At 67.2% G+C, this 18,389-nt stretch overlaps 1 protein-coding gene across 2 annotated transcripts; it reads right to left on the bottom strand.

Moving 5' to 3' along the window:
* Positions 1 to 43: 43 nt before the first annotated feature.
* Positions 44 to 16,848, bottom strand: CASKIN1 (CASK interacting protein 1). 2 transcript variants are annotated; one of them, XM_041749197.1, is made up of 20 exons: positions 16,656 to 16,848; positions 11,528 to 11,579; positions 11,314 to 11,411; positions 10,957 to 11,102; positions 10,771 to 10,866; positions 10,523 to 10,653; positions 9,949 to 10,057; positions 9,759 to 9,867; positions 9,561 to 9,655; positions 9,234 to 9,351; positions 8,143 to 8,244; positions 7,952 to 8,040; positions 7,791 to 7,875; positions 7,613 to 7,704; positions 6,760 to 6,870; positions 6,578 to 6,679; positions 5,156 to 5,294; positions 3,041 to 5,080; positions 1,968 to 2,382; positions 44 to 1,651 (listed from the first exon to the last, which is right to left on the bottom strand). In XM_041749197.1, the coding sequence occupies exons 1-20, from the start codon at positions 16,747 to 16,749 to the stop codon at positions 1,552 to 1,554; spliced, it is 4,323 nt and encodes a 1,440-aa protein (XP_041605131.1). In that variant the 5' UTR covers positions 16,750 to 16,848; the 3' UTR covers positions 44 to 1,551. The 2 variants fall into 2 exon arrangements, with proteins under 2 accessions (XP_041605131.1, XP_041605132.1); XM_041749198.1 differs by lacking the exons at positions 6,578 to 6,679; positions 6,760 to 6,870.
* Positions 16,849 to 18,389: the final 1,541 nt, after the last annotated feature.

Raw genomic sequence — 18,389 nt, 5'->3', positions numbered from 1 at the left:
CCACTCTCCCCAACACATGTCCCCAAGAAGTGAGCCAGGCAGCTCTGTTTTCTGCTGTTTATTGACAGCTGACAGCAGCTCCCTGCCCGGAACCCCCCTCCCCACTTGCTGGAGCCCCGGCCCGGGCCGCCCACTGAAGAGAGGCCAGGTGCACCCACCTGGGGCAGCATCAGGGCATGACAATTGGAAGGGGCCCCACATGCCCAGATGCCACATTGGCCGATCCCCTCTGCCCGCCCACATCACAACCGCTGGTTTTCGGCGTCGATTTTTTTTTTTTTTTTTTTTTTAAGAAACGTCAAAGTTGTGCCCAACACACGTGGATCAGCAAACACAATAGAGGAGGCCAGTCAGTACTTTTTGGAGAGAGAGGAGAGAGGAAAAGAGGGGGGGCAAGGACCACACGACACAGCCTGGGACCATGAGCAGAAGCGTCTGTGGGAACTTGGATGGGGGAGAGTCCCGGGAAGGAGGGTTGGGCACCCCCCCACCCTGCACGCGCCACACGCAGCCTGGCATGCACACCCTGCACCCACCGCTGCCCCCGGGCTGATGTGCCCATGTCGCACGCACAGCTGCCCCAACACCGAGGCGCACCTCCCACCAGCACCCCCGGGGAGGGCAGGGACCCTCCCCACCAGCTCCACGGTGTGGAGGACACAGCCCAGCAGCAAGCAAGGCACATCCTTCGAGTTCTTCAGATGCAGAGAAGTTAGGAGAGAGGGAGGGGGAGGGGGAGGCCCTAGTGGAGCATGGACCCTCCGGGACCCCAGCCTCCTGTTTGTGCTACTGGGCCAGGGGTCCTGGACAGAGGGAAGGATGGGCAGACAGACGGCCAAGGCCTCTAACAGCTTTTGTCTTGAGCTAGACTTCAGTGTCCTTACAGTTGGTAAATGGTTTTCTATAGAATCAATAATATTTTTTCTTTCTTTAAATATATATCTGTTAAAGTTATACCTTTTGTTTCTCTGGGGAAATCTGCCTCAGCTCATTCCCAATAAATTAATACTCTCGATAGCTTATATTCTGGGGGGTACAGAGGGGCAGGGCGCGACCCCACCCCAGCCCCTTGTGCTGCGCTGGAGCGGCTGGCAGAAGGTCCCCAAAGGGCAGTTCTGTGCTAGGCATAGGCCTGTGCTCTGCCAGATGGGGAGGGGGTGGAAGAGGCTGCTCCCCTCCGGCTGCCCCTCCTCCGTCCGCAGCAGGCTGAGCCTGGCGTGGGTGGGCGGTGGCCCAGCAGTTATTGCACGGGGAGCAGCAGACGGGAGCGGGCACCCAGCGGGCAGCAGCGTTCACCCAGAGCCCTTGGGCCCCTTGGCCAGGCAGTCCTCCAGGCCTGCGCCCGGGGGGCAGTTGTGCTTGTGCAGGGGACGGGCAGCACGGGCCTGCCGCCCCTCCCCGCCTGGCCGGCAGGTCCCCTGCGCCTGGCCTCCGCCGGCCGCCGCCCTGCCCGCTCGCGCTGCGCCCAGAGGTGCCCACCCTGAGGTAAAGGTCAGTGTGCGGGCCGGGCCGGGCCGGGCGGCGCGGGCCGGCCCGACGTGAGCGGCCGCGTCACTCCAGCATGGCGTCCAGCTGGTCGGCCAGGTCGTCGAACATGCTGCCGATGTCGTCCAGGATGCTGCCGGTGCTCTTCTCCTCGGCGGACGAGGGGCTGCGGGCCGGCGGGCGGGCGTGGGCGGGCGTGGGCGGGCGGGGCACCCCTGCCCGCGTCCCCCCAGGACCCGACCGCGACCCCGCTGCCCCGCCCCTTCCTCGCTGCCCCGCCCCACTTGGCCCGCCCCCGCCCCGCAGACCCCGCCAGAGCCCATCCCTTCCCTGCAGGCCCCTCCCCCGGCAGCAGGCCCCGCCCCCGGACGCCCACCCCTGCAGCAGGCCCCGCCCGCCCGCCCCCACCCCTTCTCTGCAGGCCCCGCCCCCCGCCGGACCCCACCCCTTCCCCCCGCCGCGGCCCCGCCCCCCGCACCTACCGCACGCCCTGCGCATCCTCCTGCCGGATCTTCTCCTCCACGGCTTGCAGCGCTGCCGCCAGGCACGCGCTCGTCTCCTCCAGCTTCTGCCGGGCGCTGTCTCCCGGCGAGGCGCCCTCGGGTGCGGCGGGGGCCCCGGCGGCGGCGGCGGCGGCGGCGCGCGGCGGCTTGGCGGGCACGTGCAGCGCGGGCGCACCGGGGGACGGGGGTTTGGCGGGGCTGGCGCTCAGCGAGGGCGGCGTGCTGGCCGGCTTGGCGAGGGCGGCGGGCGGCTGGCGAGCGGGCGAGGGCGCTGGCGACGGGCTGGCACTGCCCGACTGCAGCCCCGCGGCGGCCTTGGCCGGCTTGGGCGCCGTGGGCGGCGGCGGTGGCTTGGGAGACACGGGCGGCGGCGTGCCGTGGGCGCGCTTCACCTCTGCGGGGAGGAGGAGACTCGCACCGGGGACGGGGGAGGGGGGGGGCGGGACGCACACCTGCCCTCGCGGCGGGAGTCCTGCCGGGGCCCCGCCCCCCCCCGCCCCTCCACCTCCCGCCACCCCCCTTCCCCGGACTCCCCGCTGCCGCCAGGGGGCGCGCCCCTCTCTGCGTACCTGCTGACGCACCGCTTCCAGACCCCTCCCGGTCTGCCCCCCAGCGCCATGCCCCTTCAGGTGTGGCCTGCCACCACCATTGGCCCTTGAGTTGCTTGAATACCGCAGGGCCTTTGCACCTCCGATCCTTCTGCTTGGAAGCCTGCCCCCTCCCTCTGTGCCAGGGTCACTGTCCAGCCTGGGCAGGGTTCTCCGTGACCCAGCATAATGCACCTGTCCTCCCTCCATGGGTGCTGTTATCCATGGCTTTCTGTGCCCCCTTCACTGAGCAAAGTGACCAACATCCACCCTCCTCCCAGTTCTAGGCCAGCAGAGTTGTCCCATGGGTGGCGGGGGGGTGGGTGACGAGGTTTGAGGACCCTTTCCCACCCCATTCTCCCCAGCCTTCCTCCAATTCAAGGAGAGGAAAAGCCCTCAGACCCTGGAATGGGCAGGTGTGGAGGCAGGGGTGGGGGCCCTTCCCCAGCGGGCTCCCGCACCTACCTGGGCTGCCAGGACCTGGCAGCGGCACCTTCTTGGAGGCAGGCGTGGGTGAGCCCTGGATCTTGGGCACAGGCTGGGCCAGCATGGGCTTGGGAGACACTGGCGGCTTGGCTGGCTTCCGGGTGTCGGTGTCAGGCGGGGGCAGCGGGGGCAGGTGCAGCAGGTCAGTGGGCGGCGGGGGTTCTGCCGGTGGGGGTGGCGGGGGCAGCTCCGGGGGCCCAGTCTGCTCAGAGGCTGGTCTGCGGCGCACGGTGCCCGTGCCATTCTGGTACACGGACAGTGGCGGTGGTGGCTCGGGCCCTGCCTCCCGCTCCTTGGCTTTGGGCCGGCGCTTGACTGTGTCAGACTCAGTCAGGATGAACTTGACGTTCTCCTGCTGGCTCTGCTTGGCTCGGATGCGCCTCTTGAGCGTGGCACTGGCCTCCACCCTGGCCAGGGGTGGGCCCTCCGCACTCGCCTCACCCTTGGCTGGACCTCGAGACCGCTGCCGGGTGGCAGCATCCTCCACAACGTGGCCATGATCTGCAGGCCCCCCCGAGTCCCCAGGCCCCCGGCGGGCGGCGGCCATAAGTCCCGTGACGGGCCCGCTGAGCGTGCGGCGCCGGTTCACCACCTCCCCGTCGGGCCCGATGGCCTCCTTGTGCTTTACTGATGCCAGCACTGTGGCTACCCGGCCCGGCTCCGGGCTGGCAGGGCGAGGCGTGGGGTGGCCCTCGGGGGGCCTGCGGGCTGCTCGGCCCCCACCACCGATGGAGGATAACTCCAGCATGGCCGCGATGCTCTTCACGCTGCCCGCGCTGCCTGTGTCCACACTGCCGGCCAGGTCGCTGGCCCGCCGGCGCTGCGCCCGGACCCCTAGCCTGCCGTCCTCGGCCCCGGCGCCCTCCGTCTCGGCGTCCGGCACCGACTCATCGGCCAGGTTGGCGCTGGCCATGGCGGAGCTGGAGCGCTTGGGCGGGGGCGGCGGCGGCCCCTTCTTGCGGGGCCGAACGGCAAACGACTGGCTGCGGTTGACGTTCTTATCGGCACCGGCGGGGGCTCGCACCGAGTGGCTGCGGCCCACTCGCCGCTGGACGGTGGCGTAGGGCCCCACGGCGGCTGGCACCAAGAGCTCGTCCCGCTCCGGCTCGCTGTCAGACGCTGTGTAGCGGTTCAGGCTGTGGGCGCGCTTCTTGGGCCGCCCCTGCTCCACATCGGCCTCCGGAGGCAGGCACAGGGTGGGCACCGGTGGGGGTGCGGCCGTGGGAGGCGGTGGCCCTGCGTCACTCTCCACGGGCTGGGGTAGCACGTAGGCAAAGCCACGGTGTGTGGGTGACTGCGGCAGCGAGCGGGGTGACATGGGCCGCTCCGTCGGTGGCAGCAGCTGGGGGGTGGGCTTCACCTTGGCTGTGGCTGGGGTTGGACCCTGAGGCCCCCCCAGGGCCTGAGGGGAGCCTGGCTGGGCCTTGGTGGGCGTCTGAGGGGGTGTGAAGGGGCTGGCACCTGGCGGGAGGACCTGCCGCGGCTTGCCCGGCACTGGGGGCACGCTGGCCCGCTTGACACCATGGCCGTGCCGGCTGGGCCGGGTCTCCTTGGGTGGGGTGCCGGAGGCCGGCCCCTCATCCAGCAGGTACTCCTGGCTTCGCGACAGGGGGCTGCCAGGCCCCGGGGGCCCCTCGCCCAGCAGCTCCTGAGAGCTGCTCATGTGCCGTGCCTGTCCACCCAGGCTGGGCTCCTGCCGCAGGGAGGCTCTCGGCATGGGGGGCAGGTGGTTGGGGGGCTTCTCGGCAGTGGTGGTAGGGGCGGAGGCAGCGGCGCCCTCGGCCGGGCCGGTCATGGCAGCCTGCAGCTCACCACTGAGCTCGCTGTCCTGGAAGGTGGTCATCTTAGGAGACTGGCAGTCAGCCGGGGCGGGCTCAGGCGGCGTTGGCGACTCGATGGCCATCACTTCGAGCGACTGTGGGGCCTTCCGGCGCAGGGGTCCCCCCTCATACTTGGCGTACTCTGCCTTCTGCAGCTCTGCCAGTTTCCTCACCGCCAGCATCAGCTTCTTCTGGTGTCCTGGGTGGGCAGGGGCAGGTCAGGCCAGGGCAGGCAGCAGGGACAAGAAGACAGGCAGCGGGGCTGGGGCCTCACCCAGCTTAGTGATGCCGATCTCCTGCAGGTCCTCCCAGGTGATGTCGGTGATGAAGTCTATGTTCTCATAGCCGTTGTCCACCAGCACCTTGTAGTACTGGGCCAGGCCGATCATGGACAGCCACACCGCCAGGTTCGCCTGGGGAGCAGGGGGACAGACAGGGCAGCCCCAGCCGTGGCCACACCCTGCCTGCCGCTCAGAGCTTTCGGGGGAGGGGGAGGGGCACCGGGCCAGCCTGGCACAGACAGACAGAAGGACAAATGGACAGGCCAGAGGTGTCAGCTTTGGAGACAGCGTGACCTCAGGAGGAGCCCAAGGCCAGCTCCCACGCATGTGCGAACACACGCAAACACACACACACAGGGATGACCCTATCCTCAGGACACCGTTGGGGGAGGGGAAGGACGTGCCTCCTCACCCTCACCTGCTACGGCAGCCACGTCACAGACACAGACACACAGCGCCACTGACCAGATACACATAGACACGCACCCTGCGTCCCAGCCATACACGAGCAGCAGCACCCTCCAGACACGCTCACGCCCATTTCCACACCATACTGGGCACAGGTCATGCAGGCACAGCACGCACACACGTAAATACCCATGATGCTCTCCATTCACATGAGCCATGTCCACCTTCCACACTCTCAGCTGGACACCCGTCGCTCACTCACCGACACGCAGCACACATGGTCACCCCTAGGTGCCCAGAGCAACGTGAGGCCCATGGGACAGGGACGTGCTCATGGGGAGAGGTGAGCATGAACCTCCCCATCACTGACCCACAGCCCTGGGGGCTTTGGGTGCCCTCGTAGATGCAGCAGGCCTTGGGCCCACCTTTCCCAGGCAGGCCCAGAACCTGTCGCACCACACTGGTGATTGTTGGTGACGGCACAGTGGTGTGTGTGGGTGTCCGCTGTCCGCGGAGCCAGCACGTGCTGCTGAGAGTGTGGGTGTGTGTATGCAGTCGTCAGCCGGCGCCTTGACTATATTTGGTACACGCATGCTGTCCGTGTACACGAAGCAGGCACACGTCCTCCCTGGACATGTGCCTGGATGCGTGCAAGCACTTCCCATCAACACGGGGTCCTCTTGGCGTGTGGGGGGGATGCGGTGGGGTGCTGTTGGGTGCCAGGTGGTGTGCCTGTGTGGCTGCCTCAGTGTGGAGGGCCTTTGCGGGAGCATGTACTGGGGGGCGGCACCCTCCTGGCTTCAGGCTCTCCTTGTCCTGACAGCCCCCAGAGGCTGTCGCCCCTGCCCCAGGAAGGCTGGCTCCAGTGCCCATGAGAGACAAACAGAGGCCAGCCTCTGTTCTCTCCCTGGAGCCCCAGAGGGCAGGTGAGGGCTGTAGCCAGAGGGGCAGTCTGTCTGTCCATCCGACTACCCTGGGCACAGCCACCAGGGTGCCGGGAGCCTTACGGGTTTGTGTTCCGGGAGCCAGTCGGGGATGCTCAAGCCACTGATCTCTGCAGTGATCTTCTTCCGGTGGCCTGGCTTGGTGACCCCAATGGCCGTGAGGTCCTGGGAGAGGAGAGGCCTGTGAGCGGGAGGCCGGGGGCCCGTATCGGCCACCGCGGGCCGCCAGCCTCCGGGCAGCTCACCTCTGGGGTCATGCGGCTGATGGTGGGCAGGTCGTAGCCAGCGCTGATGAAGTTGGAGGCGTAGAGCTGCAGCTGGAACGTGGCGAGCCACTGGCTCACGGCCTCGGCGCTCTGGAAGACACAAGGGACCCGCTGCAGGCTCGCCTGCCCGCTGGCCTGCCAGGCGTGCACCCGGGCCGCTGTGCCGGCTCCTCCTTCGCTCAGCTGCTCGGTCTGCCATCCGCCGGTGCCCCCGCAGCCGGGCCTGGGACAGCCTGGCCCCCACGTGCCTCCTTACTCCGCGGTCCCCACTGCCGGCGCGGCGAGCTCCATCGGCGCTGCAACCGCCTCCCGTGGTCTCCGCCGGAAGGGTCCAGCTGCTGTCCTCTGTGTCACAGGCTCCCCTGACCAGCCCCCCTATTCCCGCACTGGGGACACCCGTGCCAGGGGCTCGGGAATGTGGCCTCCGCTGCGCTGCGCGGAGCAGCCCCCGCCCCCCGGCCGGGGCGGGCAGGCTCCATCCAGAGGTACGCAGGAGAAGCAGCCAGCCGCCCGCGCCATGCCTACAGCGGGCCCCTCTCAGCCCCACACGCGGCCGGCCTGGCCTCACACACGCCTCCTACGCACAGCACATGCGCGCACGTGCCCGGCTCGCAGTCACCGCCCACACACAGGCACGTCCCCTGCTCACCTCATGCCGTCACACTTGCCGTTCGCACTAGCTCACACGCACAACCCACACAAGAGACAACACCTACACACACAGACTGACAAACGGACAGAAGTAAGGGCCTGGCCTGTCAGGGCCCCCCACCGCCCGCGCCCCAAGCAGGCTGCCCGGGAGCCCCTCCCCGCGGCCAGCCCGGCCCGGTACCTTGCCCTCCGAGGCCGGCTCCAGCTTCCGGGCCGGCTGCTCCCCGTACACCTGCCCCGCGTGGGCCGCTGGAGGCTGGGACCGGGCCGCACCTGGAGACAGACGGTGTGCTGGGGCAGGGGTGCTCGGGAGGGGGGCGCTCCCCACTAGGCCAGGGCTGCGGCAGCCTTGCCCTTACCTGTGGAGCCCTCTGGAGGCTTGACGGGGCTGTCCCCGGGGCTGGACTCGGAGACTGACTTCTGTGAGAGCACCGTTGCCAGGAGCTACAACCCAGACAGGCACGCTGGCCGGCGCTGCTCGGTGCCCAGCCACCCCGGCCCTGCTCCCCAGACCACCTACCTTAACCCCTTCGGAGCCTGCGTGCAGGGCGTGGCCCCCGCCGCTTCTTGCACCGGCCGCGCCGCTCAGGCTGCCGCTGCGGTCCCCACCTGCCAACACAGGGAGCACCCTGAGCCGCTGCTGGCTCTGCCCGCGCGGGGTGCTCCCTCAGAGAAGCACTGCCGCCCTGACCTCCAGAGGTCAAAACCTACCTGCAAAAGGCTTCCTCAGCACCCAGATCTCCTCGGGGGGCGCCGAGGGCCCCGAGGAGCTGCCGGCCTGGGGTGGGCTTTGTTCGGCGCCTGCTCGAGAACCTGTGGGACAGCACGGCTACCCTGAACCCCAGCTGGCCAGGCCTGGGGCCCCCACATGGCGAGGGGGCATCCTTGGCCTGGCCCCAGACCCTGGGCAGAGCAGGGGCCCCTCATGTCGACACTGCAGCCTCCTCTGGCCCCGGCTGTCTCCAGGCAGTGGCGAGAGCCCCAGAAGACCCCTCCCTGCCCTGTGCATGTGAGAGCAGGACACCGTGGCGACACTGTGGTCCTGGGTGGGGCATTGGGAGGGCAGGAGGTGCACCTCCTTTCTGCCAGGGGAGAGGCCCCCAGAAACCTAGATGACCCTGGGTGGGCTTCCCATGCCTCCTGACGGGCCCCCTCTGTCCCCTCCCCTCATCTGTTGATGTCCACGTCATCTCTAGGAGGTAAACCATCTCACCAACCCCCCTGTGGCCCGGCCACATGCCTTTCCTGCTCCTCACACTGTGCCAGCTGTGCTGTGTGGGTCTCCTTCAGGCCCTTGACATCGTATGCCCTGTTCTGCCCCAGGGCCTTCGCATATGTGGTTCCCGCTGCCTGGATGCTCTGTCCGGGCCAGTCTCCCCGCCCCAGTGCTTTTTCTGACCACCCTGTCTAGAAGGCAGGCCTCTGTACACCTGATGAATCACTGCATTTTACTCCTAAAACTAATAAAAATAAGTAAAAAGCAGGCCTCCGTGCACATTATCTTTAGCATTAGTTAGCACATTTTTGTATTTACTTCACTGCCATTCTCCCCACTGTCCCTAGGGGTGAGCTTGAGAGCAAGAATGATGTCCATCATTCTTGGGTCACCATCGATTCCTAGTGGCTGATGCATGACGTCTATTGAATAATTGAAGGAATAGGCGTGGGGAGGCTGACGAGCCGGCCGGCAGGAGCCCACTCTGGACCCCACGCCCAGCAATGGCCCTGCCACCCACCACACATGGCCACGTGCTTCCTTCTGGTGCCCAAGCCGAGGCCCGGGGGGTGGGGGGGGGACTTGCCTGCTCGCTTCACAATGGCTTCGCCCAGGGAGGACGGGAAGTAGCCCACACGGTCGTGGCCGGTCCGGTTGTCGTGGATACAGCCCTTCCAGCGGCCGTCGGGGTGCTGCTCCAGGACCTGGCCCGAGGCATCAGGGCGAGCTCAGGGAGATGCCCCTCCAGGTTGGGGAGGGTGTGTGTGTGTGTGTGTGTGTGTGTGTGTGTGTGTGTGTGTATGTGACCCAGGCCTCCCGTCCAGACCCCCGGGCTTCCCAGTAGCCACATGGGGGGCTGCGGGGTGAGCACCTGGGCCCCCCCATCCCCCTGCCCTCCCCAGGCTGGCCTTACCGTGATGATGTCCCCAGCTTTCACGTTGAGGCTGGTCAGGTCGTAATTGTTGCAGTAATCCTTGGTCGCCCGGACCTGCAGAGCCGCCGAGGCCTCTGGGGACACAGGAGGGAGACCCCCCAGTCCTGCCAGCCACCAGGCCCAGACCCCCCAGCCCCCACGCCTTCCCCGGCCTCCCCACCCCGCCCCCTGGCCCACCTCGCAGCAGTTGCTTGATCTCCTTGCTGGCTTGGGACGTGGTGAACTGGTGCACGATGTCCAGGGCCGTCTGGCTGTAGGTGTTCCTCACGTGGGCATTAATCCCGTTCTGTAGGTGCCAGACGGTGTGGCCTGTCAGGAGACCTCCTGCTCCCCGCCCCCGCCCCAGCTCCCGTGGCCCCTGACTCACGTCCAGCAGGAGCCGGACCACTTCCGTCTTCCCACAGAGCGCGGCTTCGTGCAGGGCCGTGCCGGACTTGGTCTGGCGGTTAATGTCAATGCCAGCCTGGAGGAGGAGTCTGGAAGGAAGGCGGCGGTGGCAGCGGGCAGCCCCCGACAGCAGGAGCCACACTCCTCCCCAGTGGACGGGCATTCCCAGGCCCCGCCTCCCGACTGCGGTGTCAGCCCCTGGCCCAGCATCTGTGGAAGTGACCCCCACAGGGCTGACCCCCCGCGGGCTGACCCCAACGGCCATTAGGTCACCCTAGCAGGGGCCACTGCCAAAATACCCACTTCATGGAGGGGAGAGCTGGGTCTCAGAGAAGCTGAGTATCTCCACAAGGTCAGCCAGCGAGTGGCAGGGCCACGACCTCGCCGGGGCTTGGGGCTGTAGAAGCCGGGGCTCTGGCCTGTCTACTGTATCCTTTACATGGCGGCCAGAGGCTTCCTGCACACCGGAGGCCTGACCACGTCCCCGGGGCCCCCAGGCCAGAAGCAGGAAGCCCACAGCTGGGCCGCCTCCTCTCGCCCCCACGCGGTCATACCTGATGATGTCAATGTGGCCATTCTTGGCTGCCAGGTGCAGGGGGCTGGTGCCATTGGGGTCGGTGGTATCTCCGGGCCGTGGCTCCAGCAAGGCCGCACACATGTTGCTGCTCAGGAGCAGCTGGACCACCTTGAGGGAGGGGCCAGGGCCCGGGCAGAGGGTCACAGTTGTGTCTCCCCACTCCCACCCCTCCCTGAGGGGGAGGCAGAGCACACGCAGTCCCCTCAGCTCTCCGGGGACACTTACCCCGACGCGGCCGAACTCACAGGCCAGGTCTAGGGGTGTCTTCCCCGAGTTGTCCACCATGCACGGGTTGGACTGGTGCTGCAGCAGCATCTCGGACTGCGGGGTCACAGGCTGCCATCAGACCCCGGGGGCGGCCACCCGGCTCCCGCCACCCCGGCGCCTGGCCATCCCTGACACGCTCCTTACCACATCGTAGTGACCGTGCTGGGCCGCCAGGTGCAGGGGGATGTGGCCCTCGTCCGAGGGGATGTTCACCGCTGAACCTGCCTTCAGCACCAGCTTCATGGGCTCCTTCCGGCCCTGCCAGGCCGCGTAGTGCAGCGGCCGCATGCCTGGGAGAAGGCAGGGGAGGGTGGGGGTGGGCGGGGGGCACCGTTGGGAGCCACCCCTCAGCCCTGAATCTGACCTAGCCTACAGGAGGCTGATCCCAGGGGAACCTGCCTCGACCCAGACCGAGACTCTGGGCCGGGGCCTCTGTCGCGGCACCCCCTGCCACCCGCGAAGTGACCCCTGCCCTGGCGCTGGGGTCCCTGACCGCCTTGCCTTTGTTGTCCTTGATGTCCACGGCGGCCTGGGCCTCTAGCAGCAGGGCGATCAGTTCTGTGTTGCCATTCAGGGCCGCGTGGTGCAGGGCGGAGAAGCTGCGGCGGGCGGCAGGCATGAATGGGCGGGGAGGGGGGCACCCGGCCTCCTGCAGCAGCCACCCACGTCCACCCGGCCCCGGTGCCAGCCTGGCCTCTCCCGTCTGCGAACTCACCCATCCGGGTCCTGGAAGTTGACATTTATCTTCTTGGTAGAGCCCAGGAGCTCTAGGGGTGGGAAAGGGACCGTGAGGGCGTCTGTCCTGCCCCTCCAGGCAGCCACAGAGCCGGCAGGCGCTCCGGCTCGCTCCCTGGCAGGCTCAAGAAACAGTTCTTCATTGGGTCAAGTCTGTTCCCTGCACTCAGCCACAGGTACCAGCTCTTGGGCCCTGGTTTCCCCACGGAACTACGGTGTTAGCAAGTTCACAGAGCCAAGGGCTCCGGGCTCGTCCCCACCCGGGGACGGACGCCAGAGCTGAGCACCCACACAGGCACACACATGCACACATGTACCCCCTCCTTTGGGACGCTGGCTAAGCACCTACCGATGGCGGGAGGGAGAAAGCTGGCACAATCTGTTTCTCAGAAGGACCCAGATGGGGCCGGGGGTGGCCTGGGAAGGCTGGAACACCCGGAAATTGGGGTATCTCTGGGGGAAGATCTGCATTTTCAGGGTGCAGCCTCCCCCCATTCCCAGCCCTGGGCCTGCCCATGTGGACGAGTCCCAACTGGCAAGACAGGAGGAGGGGGAGCCAGGCGGGTGGGCGGGTGCCCCCGAGTGACCACGCAAGAACGGCTACCACATCCTCAGGGGCCCGCCTGGGGCCCGGGATCAGTCTGCCCGAAGCTCAAGGGGCCCAAACCCTCCCTTTGGGGCCCTAGTTTCGTCCGGGGCCTCCCCAGTCCTGGCCTCCACCGCTGAGTGCCAGAAGAAGGGAGCCCACCGATGCCCTCCCTGTGGGCTCAGGGCCAGCCGGACTCAGGCCAAGCCCCTGCCTGTCTGGGCCATGGTTACATAACCCATTTGTGGGTCAGTCACTCTGCGAGGGAGGGGCTGGCAGGACAGAAGCCCCTTTGTGCAGGCCCAGGACAGGGTGGGGGCAGGGGTCCCCAAGAGCAGGAACCCAAGAGAGTCGAGTCACAGAGAGGCTGATCCAGAACCCACTTGGGGACCCACAGCAACCCCGGCTGCTCTAGCCTCGGCTCTCCAGCTGCTGGATGCGGGGTGTGTGAGGCCCCGCCGGTCCACGGGGCCCACGAAGGCAGATGGACCCAAGTTCAAACTCTCACCGGGCCCTTACTAGTCCTATGGCCTCGGCCTTAGCTCAAAGGGGAACCAACCGTGGGGCCAGGCTCCCAGGCCTCAGGGCATGTGCATCCTCAGAACGTGAAGGGTCTGGCGCAGAGTCAGCTCAGCAAGTGGCAATTACTGACATGAACCCTGTGGAAGCACCACGCCCACCCTCTCCCTTGAGGGGCTTCTCTGCGCAGAGCGGAGCAGAGGCTCTGGGGAGAGGCAGCTCCACCGCCCCACGTCCCCCCTGCTCAGACACTGATGGCCATCTAAGGTGGCAGCAGTGCCACCCTTCCTCGGTGGTCCATGCTGAAACCTTGGAGTCAGCCCTAAGTACCTTATAGGGTCTGCGCCAGCACATCCTACCGGCTCTACCTTCAAGGCACACTCAGAATCCTACCACTTCCCACCGCTGCCACTGTCACCACCAGGAGCAGGCCAGCGTCTCCGATAGGGTCACTGGCATCCCTGCTTCCCCACCGGCTCCCCTTGCCACTCAGGCCATCCTCCATGCCACTGAGGTCAGGGGAACCCTGTGAGAACACGAGTCAGATCCTACTGCCACTGGTCCTCTCCTGAAGACAGCTCCTGTGTCACTGGGGCTAAAAGCCAGCACTGGACAATGGCCCACAGGACACAGCCCCACTTCACTTTGACCTTCCCAGCACCCTTCTTCCAGCCACACAAGCCTCCTCAATGATGCCCCCACACACCGACCGCCCCTGCCACAGGGTCTTTGCGTGTGCTGTGGGTACGTGCGGGGTGCTGTTATTCCCAATAATCCCCGTAACTCCCTCCCTCACGTCCTTCAGGACTTTATCCAAACATCACCAGCTTGGAGAAGACCCGCTGGGCTCCCCATCTAGAGCAGCAACCCCCATCCCATCCTGCGTCTATCGCAGTTCTCTCTCGAGCTCCTATCACTACCATTTACCTTCTGTGTCCATCTCCATCGCTACAGCACAAGCTCCAAAATGGGCAAGGTCTTTTTTTTTTTTTTTTTCTTTTTAATCTATTTTGCTCATGCTGTATCCTTGCTGGCTGAAACAGTGCCGGGCGCGTGTGAGGGGCCGGGTATGTTGGCACCTGAACGGATGTCCTCCACCCCCCATACTGCGGTCCCGTCATCCCCTCCCCCACCCAGGGCCAAGCTCAGGGTGTTCTCACCCCGAAACACTCAGCCTAGCTTTGATATTTGCTGCCCCTTCTTCTGAGCTCCAGTGTGGCCCCGTGTCCCCTGCCCCCCAACCTGGCCACACCTGCAAGCACTGAAACTTTGGAGGAGCTGGAGATCAAGACCCAGGAAGTGGCATAGACACCAGTGGGGGAGGGGAGTCTCCACCCTGGAGCACCCCCTGATGCGTGTGGGGGACCTTGAGCTTCCAGGAGGTCATACGAGGGAAGCCTGCCTGGTGCCAGAGAGGTGCCCCCCGCAAAGACAGGTGCTCTGGATGGAGGTAGACCAGGCATGGCAGGAGCGGCCAGAGCAGCTGGGGCGGAAGGGGGCGAGTGGGTGCCACAGGAAAGAGCCCAGAAACTCCTCCAGGAGTCTCCTTATCTTTCCCACAAGAGCACTAGGTCCTGCAGCCCCCATGTGGGCAATGGACATAAACCTCAGCCCCAACCCACCCCACGCATTTGGCTCTCCCAGCTCCTTCCACTCAGTCCTCTAACCACTTTCCTGGGACCGTCCCTGGCCTTGGGGTCAGCCCCAAACTCCAGGCTGCAGAGATGGAGGGGGAGGCGGCCTCGGGCCCTCTCCCCCCCCCGCCTCTGCCCCCTGCCCAGATGCTCCTCTGCCCCCAAGGCCACTGGTGTGCCAGCCCCACAGAGCCATGGCTGCCCCCGCAGGGATGCGGTCCTGGCCTCTGGTGTTGGCACAGGGCAGGGAAGCCTCTCAGCCTCCCCAGGGCAGGCAGGCAGGGCGGTCTCCTCCAAACCCCCCTGGCAGGAGGCTGGGCCACACGCCGCACGGCAAGTATTAGTGGGCCAAGGTGAGAGGACACAGGCATGCTGGCCTGCAGTCTGCAGCGAATTTGGGGAAGGGGAGGTGAGGCCCAGAGGAAGGCCGCCCCTCGCCCTGTGAACTCCCTCCAGAGCAGTCTCCTTCGTCTCGAGGGCAGCTGCTGAGGGTCCGGTGCCCAGGCTTGTGGGGGGGGGCTCCCTTCCAGGCCGGACGGCAGTGCTGACAGACCCTGGGGCAACTCAGAGATTGGGGTGCAGGGGGGCGCCAGCAGGGGCTGGAGGTCTTGGAGACAAGGATCACGGGAAAACCTCCAGAGTGGGGGGACCCTGAGAGAGCACCGCTGGATGCCCCCCACCCCATGGCCCAAACTCCAGCTGTACTTTGCTGAATCAAAATACATCTTACTCCAAAGCAGGCCAGTGTTACCATGACAACTGAGCTAATTCATGGAGGGATTTCTCTGTCTGATTTATTATGCCCGCCCCTGTGAGTCACAGAGCCCAGATACGGGGGCCAGGGCAGGTGCCTCTCCCAGAAAGCAGACCAGGCAGGGACAGGTGCAAAGATCCAGGTGGACACCAGGTAGAGGCACAACCCTCACACCTTCCCTGGATGGCCAGATCCAATGCCCCACTTTCCTGGAGGCCATCCCGGGCTGCCCAAGGAAATACTCCTGGTTAGTACTTCCTGGGCACTTAGGAGGTGCCTGGGCTTCCTGTGTGCTCTCCCGCTGTTCTTCCAACAGTCCTACAAGCAGGGACCGCAAATGTCCCCATCCTACAGATGAGGAGACTGAGGCCCAGAGACCTGGAACCGGCCGTGCCCAAGGTCTCTCGGCCACTAGGTGGAAACCTTTACCTAGCCTTCCACCTCTCACTCCCTCCACCTGCTTTCAAGGCTCCCCTACCGGCTGCCTCTGCCTGGAAGCCTTCCCTTTCTGAACCCTGAAGCCCTGAAGCTGGCCCCAGCAGGCAGACCACCCCGGGCCTCGGGTGTAGAAGGCGGAGCAGCCTGTATAGGTGATCATGCCAGGCTCTGGAACTGCACAGAGGGGATGAGGCTGCAGCGGGAGGGGTCTTCCTGGGGCTGGAAGGCCTGCCCCCACCAGCAGTCCCAGGCCGGTGGAGTTCTCAGCAGCCTTCGCCCCGAAAGGGGAGGGGCCGCCCTGGGTTACCTACAGTCCCTGGGGGTGGGGGGGAGTGGGGCACCCGGACCCCACGTGCCATCCTGCAGAGCCCTGCCCGTGCCTGCACAGGTGCCCTGACACACTGACACGGCCCTACGTGCGCAGCCGCACACGCAGCTGGTCCGCACACCCATCCATCCATCTCCAGCGGCCCCCGGGGAGGCTCTGGGCTGAGCTGGGATGAGTGCTGGGATCAGGACTCCAAGCTCCCAGCCCTTCCCAGGGGCCCTCACAGCGCACGCTCAGGATGGCCAGGCGGAGCCCCCCCCCCCCCCGGGGAGCCCCCCCCAACCCCTTTCCCCGCAGGGAAGCCGGAGCAGCGCGGGGTCCCCGCAGGGTCTGCGTCTGCCTGGAGCCCTGCCCGCGCTGGGCCGGGCGACCTTGGGCCTCTGCCCCCGGGGAGTAAAGGGCCCACAGCGGGCCATGCCTGGGCAGCCACACCCCCAGCATGGTCCTCCCCCCCATTCCCCGCAAAACGTGTTATTAAACGTCGGGCGGGGAGGGGGGCGGACATGGACCGTCCGCCCCGTGGCCGCCCCTCGCCGCGCGGCCTCCTCCCTCTCTCCGCGGCGGGGAAGGGGGGCGGCCTCGCCTCGCCCTGCGATGGTCCGCGGTCCGGCCGAGCCCTCCGGCCGCCAGCCCGGAGCCGGGAGGGGCGGGGGCGCCCGCGGCCAGGTGCCGGCTCGGACAGGGGCCGCCCCTCCTCCGGCGCCGGGGGTCCGCGCGCGCCGGCCCCGCCCCGCCCCCGGGGACCCGGCCGCGCCCCGCGCCCCGCGCCCCGCGCCCCGCGCCCCGCGCCCCGCGCCCCGCGCCCCGCGCCCCGCGCCCCGCGCCCCGCGCCCCGCGCCCCGCACTCACTGGCCTTCCCGGGCCGCGGCCTCTGCAGCAGCCTCTGCGCGGCCCCCACGTCCTCCGCCTTCACCGCCTGCACCAGCTCCTGCTCTTTCCCCATGGCGCGGCCGGGCCGCAGCGACGCGGCTGCGCTCCGTGCGCGCGGCGGGCTCGGCTCAGAGGCGGCGGCGGCCCCGCAGCCCCGGCCGCATCCCCCCGCCTCCCCCGCCGCCTCCGCCGCCGCCCGCGCCCCGCGCCGTCCTCGGGCTCGGGCTCGGGCTCGGGCTCGGGCTGGGGTTCGGCTCGGCTCGGGCTCCCGGCGCCGAGGGGCGGGGAGCGCGTCACGGGCGGGGGGCGGGGGGCGGCCCGGGGCGGGGGCGCGGCACCTGGCACCGCCTCCCGGACGCCCGGGTCCCGCTCCTGCGGCCGCCGACCTCCGTCCGCCCGCGCGGCCGCGCGCCCCGCTCGCTGGCTCTGCCCGCAGGCCCCGAGCGCCGGGACGCCCCCTCCCCACGTGCGGGCCGGGCCGGGGCCTCTGCGCGGCCGGGGCGGGGACGGGCCGCCGGGGCGGGGGCAGCGCGCGGAGCCCGGCTCGGCGGCGGCGCGAGGCTGAGCCTGCGAGAGGCTTCCAGAGGCTGCGGGACCCACGGGGGAGGGACGCGGCGGCGGCGGCGGCGGGCGGCGGGCGGCGGGCGGCGTGCGGGCGCGAGGGCCCGGGCACCCGCCGCACACGGGAGCCGGCCCGCCAGAGGCTGTCAGACATTTCAGCCCGTGGTTCCCGTGGGAGGTGTCGAGGGATGGTGAAGAGGAATCTCCCAATAATGAATTCGGTGTCAGGGAACCCGCACCCCCACCCCCAACTGCCGCTCCTTCCCCTGCAGCCTCCCGCTCTGTCCGTAAACAATGCAGGCCACGGCTCCCCGCCCCCAGCCTCAGTCGGAACCCTAACCACAGCGCGGCCCCCAGCGCTCACCGGGGTGCAGCCCCACAGGCCTCCCGTCCCCTATCCCCAGCCCCATCCCCAGGTCCAGTCTGACCCCCCACCAAGTCTGTTAACCAGCCGCTTCCAGCCACCAACTGGGTCCCTACTGACCAGTCCCTACTCCCTCCTGTTCCCTGGCCTGCCACACACACACACACACACACACACACACACACACAGGTCTCACCCCTCTGACCCCTTCAGACTATCACCCCACCAGGGCAAGGCTGGCAGGAGTTTTTGCAGGGGTCTGCACATATGATGGCCTGACACCCCTCTTCCCATGGCCAGACCATCAAGCAGGGCCAGGAAGAAGGTGCCCACCTTGGAGGTGGAGGGAGCAGCAGGCACCAGGACCTCCTGATCCAAGCAGCTGATCAGTGCCAACAAGGGGTCTTCCTTGGGATTAAGGGAGCAAACTTAGGTCTCCCAGCACATGCTGGGCTCCCCAGGGGTGGTCCCTAAACACAAAGGCCTGGGCCCCCCCATGCTTTATCGTGACCAATTTCTAGGCATCTGCTGGCTCAGGCACCACGCTGGTAACTTTGCAGATTGTGCCCATTTTACAGATGAAGAAAATGGAGGCTCCAGGAAGCCAAGTGACCTGCCTAAGGTCCTAGAATCTCAAGGTCGTGAGTCTGAGCTTTGAACCCCCACTCACCTCAGCATTTGTCCCATTTCTGCCTTTTACCAGGTTTGGTTTTCTGGTCACGTGGTCTTTCTGAGCCCTGGTTTCCCCTCTGTAAAATGGGGTTGAGAAGGATAGCTTTCTCTAAGTT

The sequence above is a fragment of the Vulpes lagopus genome, chromosome 3 (genome assembly GCF_018345385.1).
Source record: "Vulpes lagopus strain Blue_001 chromosome 3, ASM1834538v1, whole genome shotgun sequence".
In the NCBI taxonomy this organism is placed as follows: Eukaryota; Metazoa; Chordata; class Mammalia; order Carnivora; family Canidae; genus Vulpes; species Vulpes lagopus.
The sequence above is the reverse complement of the archived record's forward strand: the minus strand, read 5'-3'. Positions and strand labels throughout refer to the sequence as shown.

Excerpts from the sequence above, each read along its gene's own strand:
- CASKIN1 (XM_041749197.1), bottom strand. The coding sequence starts at position 16,749 with ATGGGGAAAGAGCAGGAGCTGGTGCAGGCGGTGAAGGCGGAGGACGTG. Across the intron at positions 9,352-9,560 it reads AAGCTGGGGACATCATCACG|GTCCTGGAGCAGCACCCCGA; the intron begins GTAAGGCCAGCC and ends GCCTCGGGCCAG. Across the intron at positions 5,295-6,577 it reads GGCTCCCGGAACACAAACCC|GCGAACCTGGCGGTGTGGCT; the intron begins GTAAGGCTCCCG and ends CCTGCTCCCCAG.